This window comes from Bos javanicus, chromosome 13 (assembly GCF_032452875.1).
Source record: "Bos javanicus breed banteng chromosome 13, ARS-OSU_banteng_1.0, whole genome shotgun sequence".
Lineage (NCBI taxonomy): Eukaryota > Metazoa > Chordata > Mammalia > Artiodactyla > Bovidae > Bos > Bos javanicus.
The window spans coordinates 72,725,731-72,737,977 of record NC_083880.1 but is presented as its reverse complement, the minus strand read 5'-3'; the positions used below and the strand labels follow the sequence as shown (position 1 = coordinate 72,737,977).

The window sequence follows — 12,247 nt, the reverse complement described above, 5'->3', positions numbered from 1 at the left end:
ATGAGATTTCCCAAGTGTAGAATTCTAGAAGACAAGTTTTGAGTTCTAGAGCCTGGGTCCCCCCACTTCCACCCCACCCCCGACAGGCAAGCAACGAGGTTGAGGACATCAGGGAAAACTGTGAACTGGGGAGAAGACCCAGCCAGGGATAGCTGGCCTGAACTGGTCTATTCAGAGCGGGAAACAGAGGCAGGATGAGTTAGCTGCTGTATTAATAGAAACTGAGGGGCTAGAGCTGCAGTGTCCAACAGAAATGGAATGTGGACCACAAATTACAAATTGTAATTACGTATATACAAAATTATAATTGCAAATTATATGCAAATTATCTCCTTTTAACTTTTGGCTAAGTTTTACAAGGAGGAAACTGAGGTTCAGAAGGGTTACATTTTTTCCCAGCACACAGTAGAGACAAAGAACTGGCCCTTTGGGTCATTCCTGGTACTTCTGCTAATAATCAACATTGGTTTTTCACTCTTCCTATTGAGAATTCACTAGGTGCCAGGCTCTGGGCTGACCATTGATACTGTGAGGGCGGTACTGTTTAAGATACCAGATTTAGAGAAAGAAACCAAGGCTCAGAAAGGTGGAGTAGATTACCTAAGATGCCGATGTCAGGCTTGAACCTGGAGGTAGGTTTAATGACAAGACTCTCGCTGTGAACCTCAGAGACCAAGGAGACTTGGTGGTTTTCACCCTGGGGCTGCTTTGAAAGGCCAGGGGACGTGGGGTAGGTAGGCAGCATCCTGCAGCCCCACACTTTAAACCAAAGGCTTCCTGTGTATGATTCCTGCAAACTGGCTTCCAGTAAGATTTTCCTTAAAGAAAGAATGCCGCTGCCTTTTTTTTTTTTTTTCCGAAGCTTGAAAACCACCGACCAGCCCACAGTCTCTTATTTACAGGAGAGGAAACCGAGGCCCAGAGGTGGCAAGTATCTGAGGTCCTTCTGCAAGTCAGGACCAGAGCCACGACCAGAACTGGGTTCCGGTGGCCAGGCCCTGCCCGGGAAACTGCCCACGGGGTGTGCCAGGGCCTCCCTCCTGCTCCTCCTGGCTCTGCCCAGGGAAGAGCCAACTGCTCTGTGTCCCACCACCTCCTCTGACTTTTCTCGTGCCTGTTTGGGTAACTTTTTGACCTGTTCCTTCACACAAGCTCTCCCTGAGGCGTGGCTGCCTCTGTTACTTGTCCCAGGGAATCCTGGGGCCTTGGCTGTGTGACGGCCCTGGCTTGGCCAGCCCGATGGCAGACAGTTGTCAAACAGGCGGCTGTCTGGGCGGACGGGGGACTGTTTACCCAGGGCCGGGCCCAGGCAGGGGCTTGCAGCTTCCTGGCCCATCCAGCCCCTCAGCACACTGACTCAGCTGTCCCCTTCTGACTCTTCTCATTCCACAAATATTTATGGAGCGCCTACTGTGTGCCAAGTGCTGTTCTACATGCTGAGGACGTCGCAAGGCAGCCAGATTCCCTGTCTTAATGGAACTTCCATTGTAGTGGAGGAGACAGATGATAAACAGAGCGGTGAATCCACAATTCCAGGGCTGTAGAGGATAACAAGATTGATAATGATGACTGGAGGAGGGGCCATCTGAGATGGGGGTGGTCAAGGAAGGCCACTCTGAGTAGGGGACATTGAGCTACAAACCAAACTTGGGGAGTTCCCTGGCCATCCAGTGGTTAAGAATCCACCTTCCAACATAGGGGACGTGGGTTCGATCCTTGGTTGGGAAAATAAGATTCCTCATGCCTCAGGGCAACTAAGCCCGTGCGCCAGGAAAAGAGAAGCCCCCATGGGCTGTAGCTAGAGAAAGTCCAAGTGTCACAACAAAGATCTTGCCCAGCGGGGTTGGGGGCAGGGGGAGAAATGCAAGGAGAAGACATCAATTTGGGGAAGATCTGGAGAAAGGGTGTTCCTGGCAGTTGTTGCTGTTGTCATGTAGTGACCAAGTCGTGTCTGACTCTTTGTGACCCTGTGGACTGGAGCCTACCAGACTCCTCTGTCCATGGGATTTCTCAGGCAAGAATACTGGAGTGGGTTGCCCATTCCCTTCTGCAGGGGACCTTCCTGACCTGGGGATCGAACCCATGACTCCTGTTTGGCAGATGGATTCTTTACCACTGAGCCACCTGGGAAGCCCAGGCAGAAGGAACAGCAAGTACAAAGGCTCTGGGGCAGGAATGTGCTTGTACGATTGAAGGATCCTAGGAGGGCCCAAGGGGGCTGAAGTGGAGTGAGCAAAAGGGAGGAAGACAGGAGAGGCCGACAGGGCAGATGGCTTTTAGGGGGCCCTTTAGGTGAGAGAAAGCGCTCAGCTTTTCTTTTCAGCCTGACACAAAACAATTAGAAGGTGTTCAGCAGAGATTTTAAATGCAATTGGATCTTGAACTTCTAACTTTAACTCTGCCTTTTCCTTCTGTGGCTTTCTGTCCCAGGACTCTTATTTTAAAGTACAATTGAGGATGTTTGAAATAGTGTTTAATTATTCCCTTTTCCTCTTTAATTTAAAAATTGTTCTGGGACTTCCCTGGCAGTCCAGTGGTTAAGATTCCACGCTTCTACTGCAGGTGGCATGAGTTTGAACCCTCGTTGGGGAACAAAGATCTCACATGCAGCATGGTCCAGCCAAAAAAAAAATTTTTTTTAATTAAATTAAATTTTAAAATAATTTCAAAAAATTTATTAACACAATATAGGTACACAATTGAAAAAAATCAAATATTCTAAAAAAGTATTTGATATAAATAGCAGTAGTTACCCACCCACTCTTTCCTGAACCTGATTCCCACAGCTCAAGGGCAACCCCTTGCAACTATTGGGTTGGCCAAAATGTTCAGATTTTCCTGTAAGATGTTATGGAAAAACCTGAAAAACTTTAGCTCAGTTTTCCCTGCTCCTGGTGTTTTCCTTTGTATTTCTAAATATCGTGGCTATACTTTTTGATTTTTCACTCCCAGATGTTGTGGGTTAATTTGCTAATAGGAAAGATGCTATAAACTGTTTGCCAGTTTGGAGGTAAGTTAATACGCATCGTTTCATTTGCCAGGCCTGGCAAGCTGCAATCCATAGGGTCGCAAAGAGCTGGACACGACTTGGCAACTGAGCAACTACCTCTTATTACTACTATCCACAGCTGATGGAGTCCGTATATGAACAAAGGCCTTTACATGCAATATCTCAGTTAACCTTTATAATATAACACTGAAAGGTAGGTGTTGGCCAACTTAATAATGTTGGCCATTAATAACAATTCCACTGGAATTGGCTGCAGTTTGCAGAAGACCCTTGGACCCATCCCCTAATTACAGAGCTGCCCTGAGAGGTAAGCAGAAACAGCGTTACTAATCTTATTTTTCAGAGGAGGACCTGGAGGCCAGAATGACAAAGGAAATTCTACCTATCACAGTAGGATAGGTAAAATAAAATCCATCTTCCAAACAAGGAAGGACCCTGGGTCCCTGCATGAAAGAGACAAATTCTTCTATCTGACATTTTGGTTTTGTTTATTATACCAGCTGGTGTTGTCTTTACTAATGTAATGCCCGGATTTGAATCCTAGCTCTGCCTCTGATAGTCTGGGTGGGTAGGTTATTTAACCTCTTTGAGCCTTGGTTACCTCTTCTGAGAAATGGGTATGATGACAGTACCTACTCAGTGGGCGGTTGTAAGGATTAAAGGAAGTAATTTTTATAAAGTGTTTAAAACAGTGCCTGGTCCATCCTAAGTACTATACGTGAGATAAAATAATCAACAAGCCCTACTGTATAGCACAGGAATTCTACTCAATACTCTATAATATCCTATTTTATATATATATACACACACATATAACTGAATTTCTTTGTACTACACCTGAAAATAACACAACATTGTAAGTCAACTATACTCCAGTAAAAGATAAAAATTTTTAAAAAGAGAGAGAAGAAATAAACCAGAGCTAGAGAATGAATAGACCAGGACCCATATCCAGGCCTTCTGATACCAAGTTCAGTATTTCACCCCAAAGCCCCAAACATTTTCATTCCTTTTATGATTTTTATTATAATCTGCCCATCACATCTATTTTGTTTATCTATAATTATTTACTTGATAATTTTCTTTCTTTTGAAGATGTACATTAATCTTTTAAATAATATTTTATAGTAGTGCTTTAATATGTTAGTTATACATTTTTCTAACATGCGGTAAAATTAATAAAATTTAAAAGCGTTTGTCCATGTACTACCCAAAATCAGCCCCTGTTCCCTGTGGGGACACTTAAGGAAAAAATATGCTATTTTTAGATCTATAAAGAACATTTGGGAACATTCTGTCCAGTGGCTTTAAACCCTTTTGACCATGACTCTGAGTAACACATTTTACATCACATACTTTATATACAGTGGCAATAAAGGTGGTAGTCAAAACACAGACTCTGGGGTCCGCCTGCCTGGGCTGGAACCTCAATCAACGTCACCTCTTAAGGCATCTGTCACTTTCGCCGAGTGACTCAGCCTCTCTGTGCCTCCATTTACTCATCTATAAAAGGGGAAGGACAGTAAAAGCCCCTCCCTCACAGGGTTATTGTGAAGATAAGGCGTTGATATGTGGAAAGCCCTAGTATGTGATCTATGAATGGTTGGTATTATCACAACCACACACACATATCCATAAGCATGTAGAAAAGAACAGAAGTTTCACACACACAAAATCTCCTATACACGAGAGGCACTAGGCTGTTTTCTGTTCTATTTTACTTCATTTAAAAAAAAGTAGTCATCCTTGTTAAATTTCATTAGTCTATTTGTGATTTATTATTCATGCTCTTTGCTGTGTGAACAATATACTTCAATAAACATATTTTTAAATAGTACATGTTTACTCAGAGAAAAAGAAATGAAAATGAAAGAAATCAGTTAATTATGTGAACATCAAAGGTCTGAAATTACTGTACCCTGCACAGCTAGGGTGTATGAACAGATTCAGTGTCCCTAACAGCACAGATACTGCTGGTCTGTAATTTCTTTTATAAAAATTAAAAAAAATATATTTTTAATTTTTTTCTGTTTAATATTGAAATAATTCTAATAAACATGAAATATTAGATACATAAAATTCATCTTATAAATACTTTAGGATTTTTAATATCACAGAACAAAAAGGTTTTGTATGATTTTAAAGGGCATATTTTATATTCAAATTCCAAAAATCGTCTGAACATTTCTTTTTTTTTTTATTTTTTTTCCTCTTTTTTATTTTATTTTTTAACTTTTCAATATTGTATTGGTTTTGCCATATATCAACATGAATCCGCCACAGGTATACACGTGTTCCCCTCGAACATTTCTCTCTAAACTACGAATAGATTTGTTCTGCTCATCTGTAATGTCTAATAAAGACTACTGAATTGTACTCTAGGAATTATATATGTGGGGCTTCCCAAGTGGCACAGTGGTAAAGAATCTGCCTGCCAATGCAGGAGACATGAGAGACTTGGGTTCGATCCCTGGGTGGGGAAGATGCCCTGGAGGAGAGAATGGCTACCCACTCCAGGATTCTTGCCTAGAGAGTTCCATGGACAGAGGAGCCTGGCGAGCTACAGTCCACAGAGTCACTAAGAGTCGGATATAACTGAGCATGCATTCCCGAATCTTTTTAGGAACAAGAAAAATAATTCATGGAGAAGGAAATGGCAACCCACTCCAGTATTCTTGCCTGGAAAAACCCATGGACAGAGGAGCCTGGCTGGCTGCAGTCCATGGGGTTACGTGACTGAGCATGTGTGCATGAAGGTGGAGGGTGACGGGTTGGTAGCAATAAACTGGTAGAACTAAAAAAATAATAATAATAATAATTCATGAAACAATCAGAAAAACCCCAAGATAACTGTGAAGAAAGGGTGGAATTAGCTGCAGTCAAATGTTAGGTAAAATCAGTGCTGTGCATGGCCAGGCTCTGGGTCTGTACATCTGCTGTCCCCCTGCATCTCTCCTCCCGCTAAACCTTCAGGTTCCAGTTCAGATCTCAGCTCCCTCCTCCAGGGTCAAGAGGCCTCTGACCCCTTCCCCTCTTCCTAGGCCCCCTTGTGCTCCCACAGTGCCCTATTCACACCTGTTACAGCACTTTGTTTTTGATTGCTGCCGGTCCATCTGTTTACCACCACCACCCCCAAACTGGACACTCCCCAAGATCTGAAGCCACACTTTATAGTCTCCTACATTCCCTCAGTGCTGGGCAGAATGCCTTGCATACCATAAGCCTGAGGAGTCGTTTGTTGAAGGAATGAACGAGTGAGCAAGAGCCTTCTGGATGGAGACAGAATGCTCTCTGAGTATCCATATCTTCTCTTTATAAAAGGGGACAAAACAAGGCCATGGTTTCCAAACTCTAGCTGACCCAACACCCAAAATCACTTAAGGACTTAACAAAAATTTAAAGGCTCTTGAAACTCTTTCCAGGAGATTCTGGTTTACCAGGTCTGAAATGGAGCCCCAAGGTGTCAGCTTAAGTAATTTTCCCAGGGGCTTCCCTGGTGGTCCAGTGGTTAGGGCTCCACACTTCCACTGCAGGGGGCATGGGTTCAATCCCTGGTCAGGGAACTAAGATCCCTCTGGCCGCAATGCACGGCAAAGAAAAAGAAAAGAAAGTTTCCCATAAGCAGGAAGATTTGTAAACCACTGAATCAGAGGGGCTGAAATCAAATTGAGGTGGGACAGGAAGATAACATGGGGAAAAAAGCAGGAAGGGAGGGGAGACTATGTTTAGGGAATGAAGGGTGGAAACAGCCATGCCTGGTTATCAGATATAGTCCTGTAGCCAGCCAGCAACTGGGGTTCTACCCAACTTTGGGCTCATTAACCATTCAGGGAGACAAAGCATTTTATAGTTTATGATACCTTTTCTTCTTCACGAGCTCATGGAGTCTTCACAACAACCAAAATTCACTTGGTTGATGAAGAAATTGATGATCAGAGATGGGGGCGAAGTGTCTGGCATCACGCAGCTTTAAGTGGGAGAGCCACTTAACCAAATGTTGTCTCCTCTGACAACAGCCTCTAATCTAGTCTGAGACTGATGCCATTAGTCAAAGGAACTAGGAACTACTGCCCTGAAGGAACCAGTGGACAGTCACCATCGATCTCTTTACTTGCAGATACCGCTATCCCAATACAGCCCACCTCGTCCATCTATATACCCGTCTATCTTTTCATCTACCTACTCACCCATCACCTCCTTCATCCATCCATCCATGCACATTTCTAGTTATTTATTCATCTACTTACCATATCCACCCACATATCTCTCCATTCTTTCCATTCATCCACCATACCCATTTACCCATCCATCACATCTATTCATTATTCCATCCATCCACCTGCCCATCTGCCCATATTCCCTGTTATGTATTCATTTCTCCCATTCATTCATCTGTCTCTCCATATCATGCCCATCCATCCATCTGTCCATGCACTAGACCATCACATTGGTTCATCAAAGCATCTACCTATCTACCCATCCAGGTATCCATTTATTCATTTATTTATTCATTCATCCACTTTCTCATTCATTTATTCATTAAGTAAATGTCTATCATAATCTACATGGGGCCCCAGTCCTGTGGTAACCTGGGGTATAACAAGAAGATCAGACAAATACAGACCTGGCCTTCGAGGAGATTTGAGATGCTTTCAAGAATGACAAAGTCCCAAAGGGCCAAAATAAATCATTAAGGAAACTTGCTGAAAGCAAAACAAGGGTAGGAGAATGATGAAGCCAGGAGCGAGGTTAGCACAGAGACATGGCATCTTATCCTCACAGTTGCTAAGGGCAGCCCCAAATCTGGCACTGAGCTAGGTGCTGATACCCAAAACAAATACTAGCACACGAGTCACAGTACATTCATCTCTGGCAGATCCGACTCAGCTGCTATTCCTGCTTCCTTGTAACAGTGGTGTTACACGTGCCCAGGATACATTTGGAAATGGCAGGAGACATTTTTGGTTGGCACAACTGACGGGCAGTATGCTACTAGCATCTAGTGGGTTGAAGCCAGGAAAGCTGCTAAACATCCTACAGTGCACAAGCCAGTCTCTTTACAACAAAGAATTACCCAAGCCAAAATATCAGTAGGGTCAAAGCTGAGAAACCCATTACAAGGGAACTCCAATTTGGTTTGCAGCAGCATTGTGTCAGACCCCAAGAAGAGACCATGGTTGGTCTAAGCCTGTGTTGGCTTTCTCATTTCTTTCCACTAGACACTTTCCAGCTTTCTGTGAACTAAGGAAGTCTGTTGGGAGATTTTCGGGAAATTTTTGCTTTGGGGGAAAATCGGGCTTTGAGAAAAACCCCTTCCAGCTTCAGACAGACCCCTTCCAGCTTAAGCAGACATGATCTCTGATGCTGTGACAGCCACCTTAGGTCTATAATGGGACAAACGAAAAACCAAAAGCCAACAGCGAGGAAGGCAGGGAAGAGGGAAGGGAGCAGCATGGACCTGGTTGACATTGCTGATCATTGTCCTAGGGCTATTTCTTGGAATTTCCATTAGTTCATTCATCCAACAAATGATTACTTGTGCCTGCATGAGTGCTAAGTCGCTTCAGTCCTGTCCAGCTCTTTGTGACCCCATGGACTGTAGCCTCCAGGCTCCTCTGTCCATGGGATTCTCCAGGCAAGAATACTGGAGTGGGTTGCCATTCCCTTTTCCAGGGATCTTCCTGTCCCAGGGATTGAACCCATATCTCCTGAGGCTCCTGCATTGCAGGCAGATTCTTAAATGCTGAGCCATCAGGGAAGCCCAACTGAATACTTACTGAGCACTTATTCTGTGCAGGTCACCATGGGAGACAGGCAAGGCTGAACAAAGGACTGAGGTCCATGGCCTCATGGAGTTTACAGTCTAGTTGGGGAGACAAGACGCCACAGTGCACAGTTACTTGATCAGTGATGAGAACTACAGAACAGAATCCAGTGCGCCATGGATGCGTTTCAAGACCAGGGAAGGGTCAAGTTTGCTTAGGACCACCACGCCGAAGACAGTCGATTAAAGACTCTCCTACTGAGACTTCCCTGCTGGTCCGATGGTTAAGAATTCGCTTGCCAATGCCGGGGACATGGGTTCAACCCTTGGTCCAGGTAGATTCCACATACCTCGGAGTAACTAAGCCGCAATGACTGAAGCCTGTGTACCACAACAAAAGAAGCCACCTCAATGAGAAGATTGCACATTGCAATGAAGAGTAGCCCCTGCTTGCTGCAACTAGAGAAAGCCCACACACAGCAAAGAAGACCCAGCATAGCCAAAAATAAATAAATAAAATTAGAAAGAAAAAAAAAGACTATATTTATCCTACTAAGGTTTAAAAATGTGAGACAGCATTTGGGATAGATTTCATGCTTATTCTGGGTCAGGCGCAGTTCTAAGCACTTGTATATTCATTCATACATGTGATCCTAACCTTGCCCTCCATCACCTCTCCCAAGGCTCTGCCGTGAACAATGTTTCTTACTCAGCAACTTACCTTTGTGATTGCAACCTTTAGAGACTATTATCCCCAATGGAGAATTTCAAAAGAAAGAATTTTATTCAAAGTACTTTTTTGTTTTTAAAATCAGTAAGTGCATCTTTCCCAGAGCCTTGGAAGCAGACTGCCCTCGTTTATTTTACAAATGAAATGTCTGAGACTCAGAAAAAGGTAGGTTACACAGCTTGGGGAGGAGGGGGGGAGGGAGGCAGATCCAGAATCTAACCCAGATTTATTTTATCTAAAAAGCAAGGTCTTTTGGTCAATGTCACACACACACAAATACACACATCAGCAAATGCCCAGTCATTTTCAGGACAGCAGTGTTGCCTTGTTGATGAACATGAGAGCCCTCCTTTCTCTGCCCAGCCATACCTGTAGCTGAGCCAAGAGGGGTCAGTACAGATGGATGATGTCAGGTCTAGAGTCAGATGATTTTTTTAAAAACAATCCTAAGCATTAGTTTTCTCTTCTATCCTTAGACATAATAGTGTTGTTTACCTGAGACAAATGTTTTGAAAATTAAGTGCAGTAACAGGAGTAGAACATCCGTCCATCCATCCATCCCTCCATCCATCCATCCATCCCTGTCTGACCAATTGGGAGACGATGAGTCTTCCTCCAGCTACAGGATCAGCCAGATCTCACAATTGTGTTTTAACCTTGGATGAAGCCCCTCAGGCATACCCAGCCCTTTAGCTATGCAATCTCCTCTAGCCACAGCCCCCAGTGAGATAGGTCCTGTTCTCTCCATTTTGCAGGTGAGGAAATAGATTGAAAATTGGGAAGTCACTTGCCCAAGGTCACACAGCCCTATAGGATAGGGCTCCAGGCGGTTTTTTTGGTTCCACAGCCTCAGCTATTTGCACTGCATCTTATACTGCTCCTGGATGCTGGGTCAAAGGGCGAAGATTCCCTTGGACCAGTCAAGAGAACAGTCCCTGATTCCTTGAGGCCATCTTCTCTCCGCTCCTGACGATATCAAGTAACACTAACTGTCCTTAGGATGTGCGAGGAGCTGAGGGCTTAGCGGGAGGGTTCACACCCTCGCCTTCCTTTAGACTTGCAGGCTGTCCCTAAAACACCCTGTGTCCACTTCAGAGAGAAGGCAGCCAAGGCCCAGAAATGATGAGCAATTTGTGTAAAGTCACGGAAACAAGAGCCAGGATCTACTGGATTTTCGGAGGCCAAGCTCTGCACATGAGTGTGATTGAATCAGCTTATAAAATTCACCGACTTTTTGAAAATCCAAAATGTGCAAAAAAAGTGAAAACAAACGTTTACCTGAACTTCCTTCCTCCGAAACAAAGCTGTTACCGGTTTGGTTTCTTTGTGTCCTTCCGCTAATTTTCTACGCAAACACACACGTATGGGTACATACATATGCGTATATCTGTTCTCAGAAATGTCATATGCTATAGGCTCTTCAGCTTACTTTTTTTTTTTTTTTCACGTAATGCACTTGAAGGTCCTTCCCTATCTGTACACAAATCTTTTTTTTTTTTTTTTCAACAACGAGATACTATTCCATCCTAAAGAGGCATCATGTTTTATTTACCCATCCGCTACTGCCCGACATTTGGGGTTACCTCCAATTTTGGAGTTACATGCCGAACATCAAAGCCCCCTGCGCTTCACCGTCAGCGGACACACTCTTCCCTTATCCCGCATCTAAGTTACACACTTACAGCAAAGATGGTTTTCGTTTTCCAGTGCCCCGCTCTGTGCGTCGCTTTCTATGGCTTTCCCTTGCAGAATGATCCAGAGCTGACGGCCCTCGGGTCCAGCCAACTCTTCCCTTGGGTCGTATCCCACCTAGACCTGAAGCCAGCTCGGAGGCCGAGGCCCCGCAAGCCTCTCTGCGGGATTCAGAGTGGGAACGATGCTTCAGCCCCACGTTTAGTGGAATTTCAGAACTACTCCGGGATGCATCCCTAGGAAGGCGGTCTCTCTGGGCGGGCTAAGTGAGCTGATCCCCTTCCCCGGGCTTCCACGAGCCCTCCGAGCGCTTCCCACACTTGGATACGCCAGGCCTCAGTTTAGGAGCTTAGTCAAGAGGTCACTCGCCTCCCGGGGGCTTCCTGCCATTCTGGAGAAGCCCTTAAGGGTCTTGGGGGCCCTAGGAAACACACGGAGGCCATCCCATGCTCTCCCAAACTTAACGGTGGTCCCACCACGTCCAGGCTTCCCTAAGCCCCAGCTACAGACCCCACTCACCATAGGGACTCTCCACCGGAGCCCCGAGGGGCGCGTTCACGCTGACCATGGCGGAGCCCACCCAGCCGGAGACCCGGGGGCATGGAGGAGCCGGAGCCCCAGGCACACAGCAGCAGCCGCGGGAGCCAGTCCACCAGGAAGGCAGTGAGTGCAGCCAGCTGCCACCGCCCGGTTATCTTATTGATTCTTCTAATCACCCAAGGTGGGTGGATACGTTAAAGAGTAACCAGTCACTTAGGGAACCTGCGGCTGGGGACTGTCATTGTTGCCATGGCAACGACAACCTGGCCAGACCAGAGGTCCACTAGGGCCCCAGTCTTGCCCTTTGGGGTTGGGAGGCTCTTGGAGCCAGAATATGGGGGATACCAGCCCCTTCACCCCCAACTTACGGGAAAGGACTGACCAGGACGGGATGAGGAGGTGAGAGTCCAACCTGGGTTGGGTTTTATGGCTCCAAACAATGGGTGTGGCAAGAAGCCGGAGGGAGGGGTAGAGGAGAAAAGGAGGAAGCTGGGGGGAGTGTATTTATTGA

At 45.3% G+C, this 12,247-nt stretch overlaps 1 protein-coding gene across 2 annotated transcripts in view; it reads right to left on the bottom strand.

Moving 5' to 3' along the window:
• Window positions 1–11,869, bottom strand: part of HNF4A (hepatocyte nuclear factor 4 alpha) — a 66,496-nt gene extending 54,627 nt beyond the window's left edge. For both annotated transcript variants that reach the window (XM_061437670.1, XM_061437671.1), the window contains exon 1: window positions 11,716–11,869. In XM_061437670.1, coding sequence (XP_061293654.1) covers window positions 11,716–11,764 — 49 coding nt within the window. In that variant the 5' untranslated portion in view covers window positions 11,765–11,869. The remainder of the gene's footprint in view (window positions 1–11,715) is intronic.
• Between the last annotated feature and the right edge of the window lie 378 nt (window positions 11,870–12,247).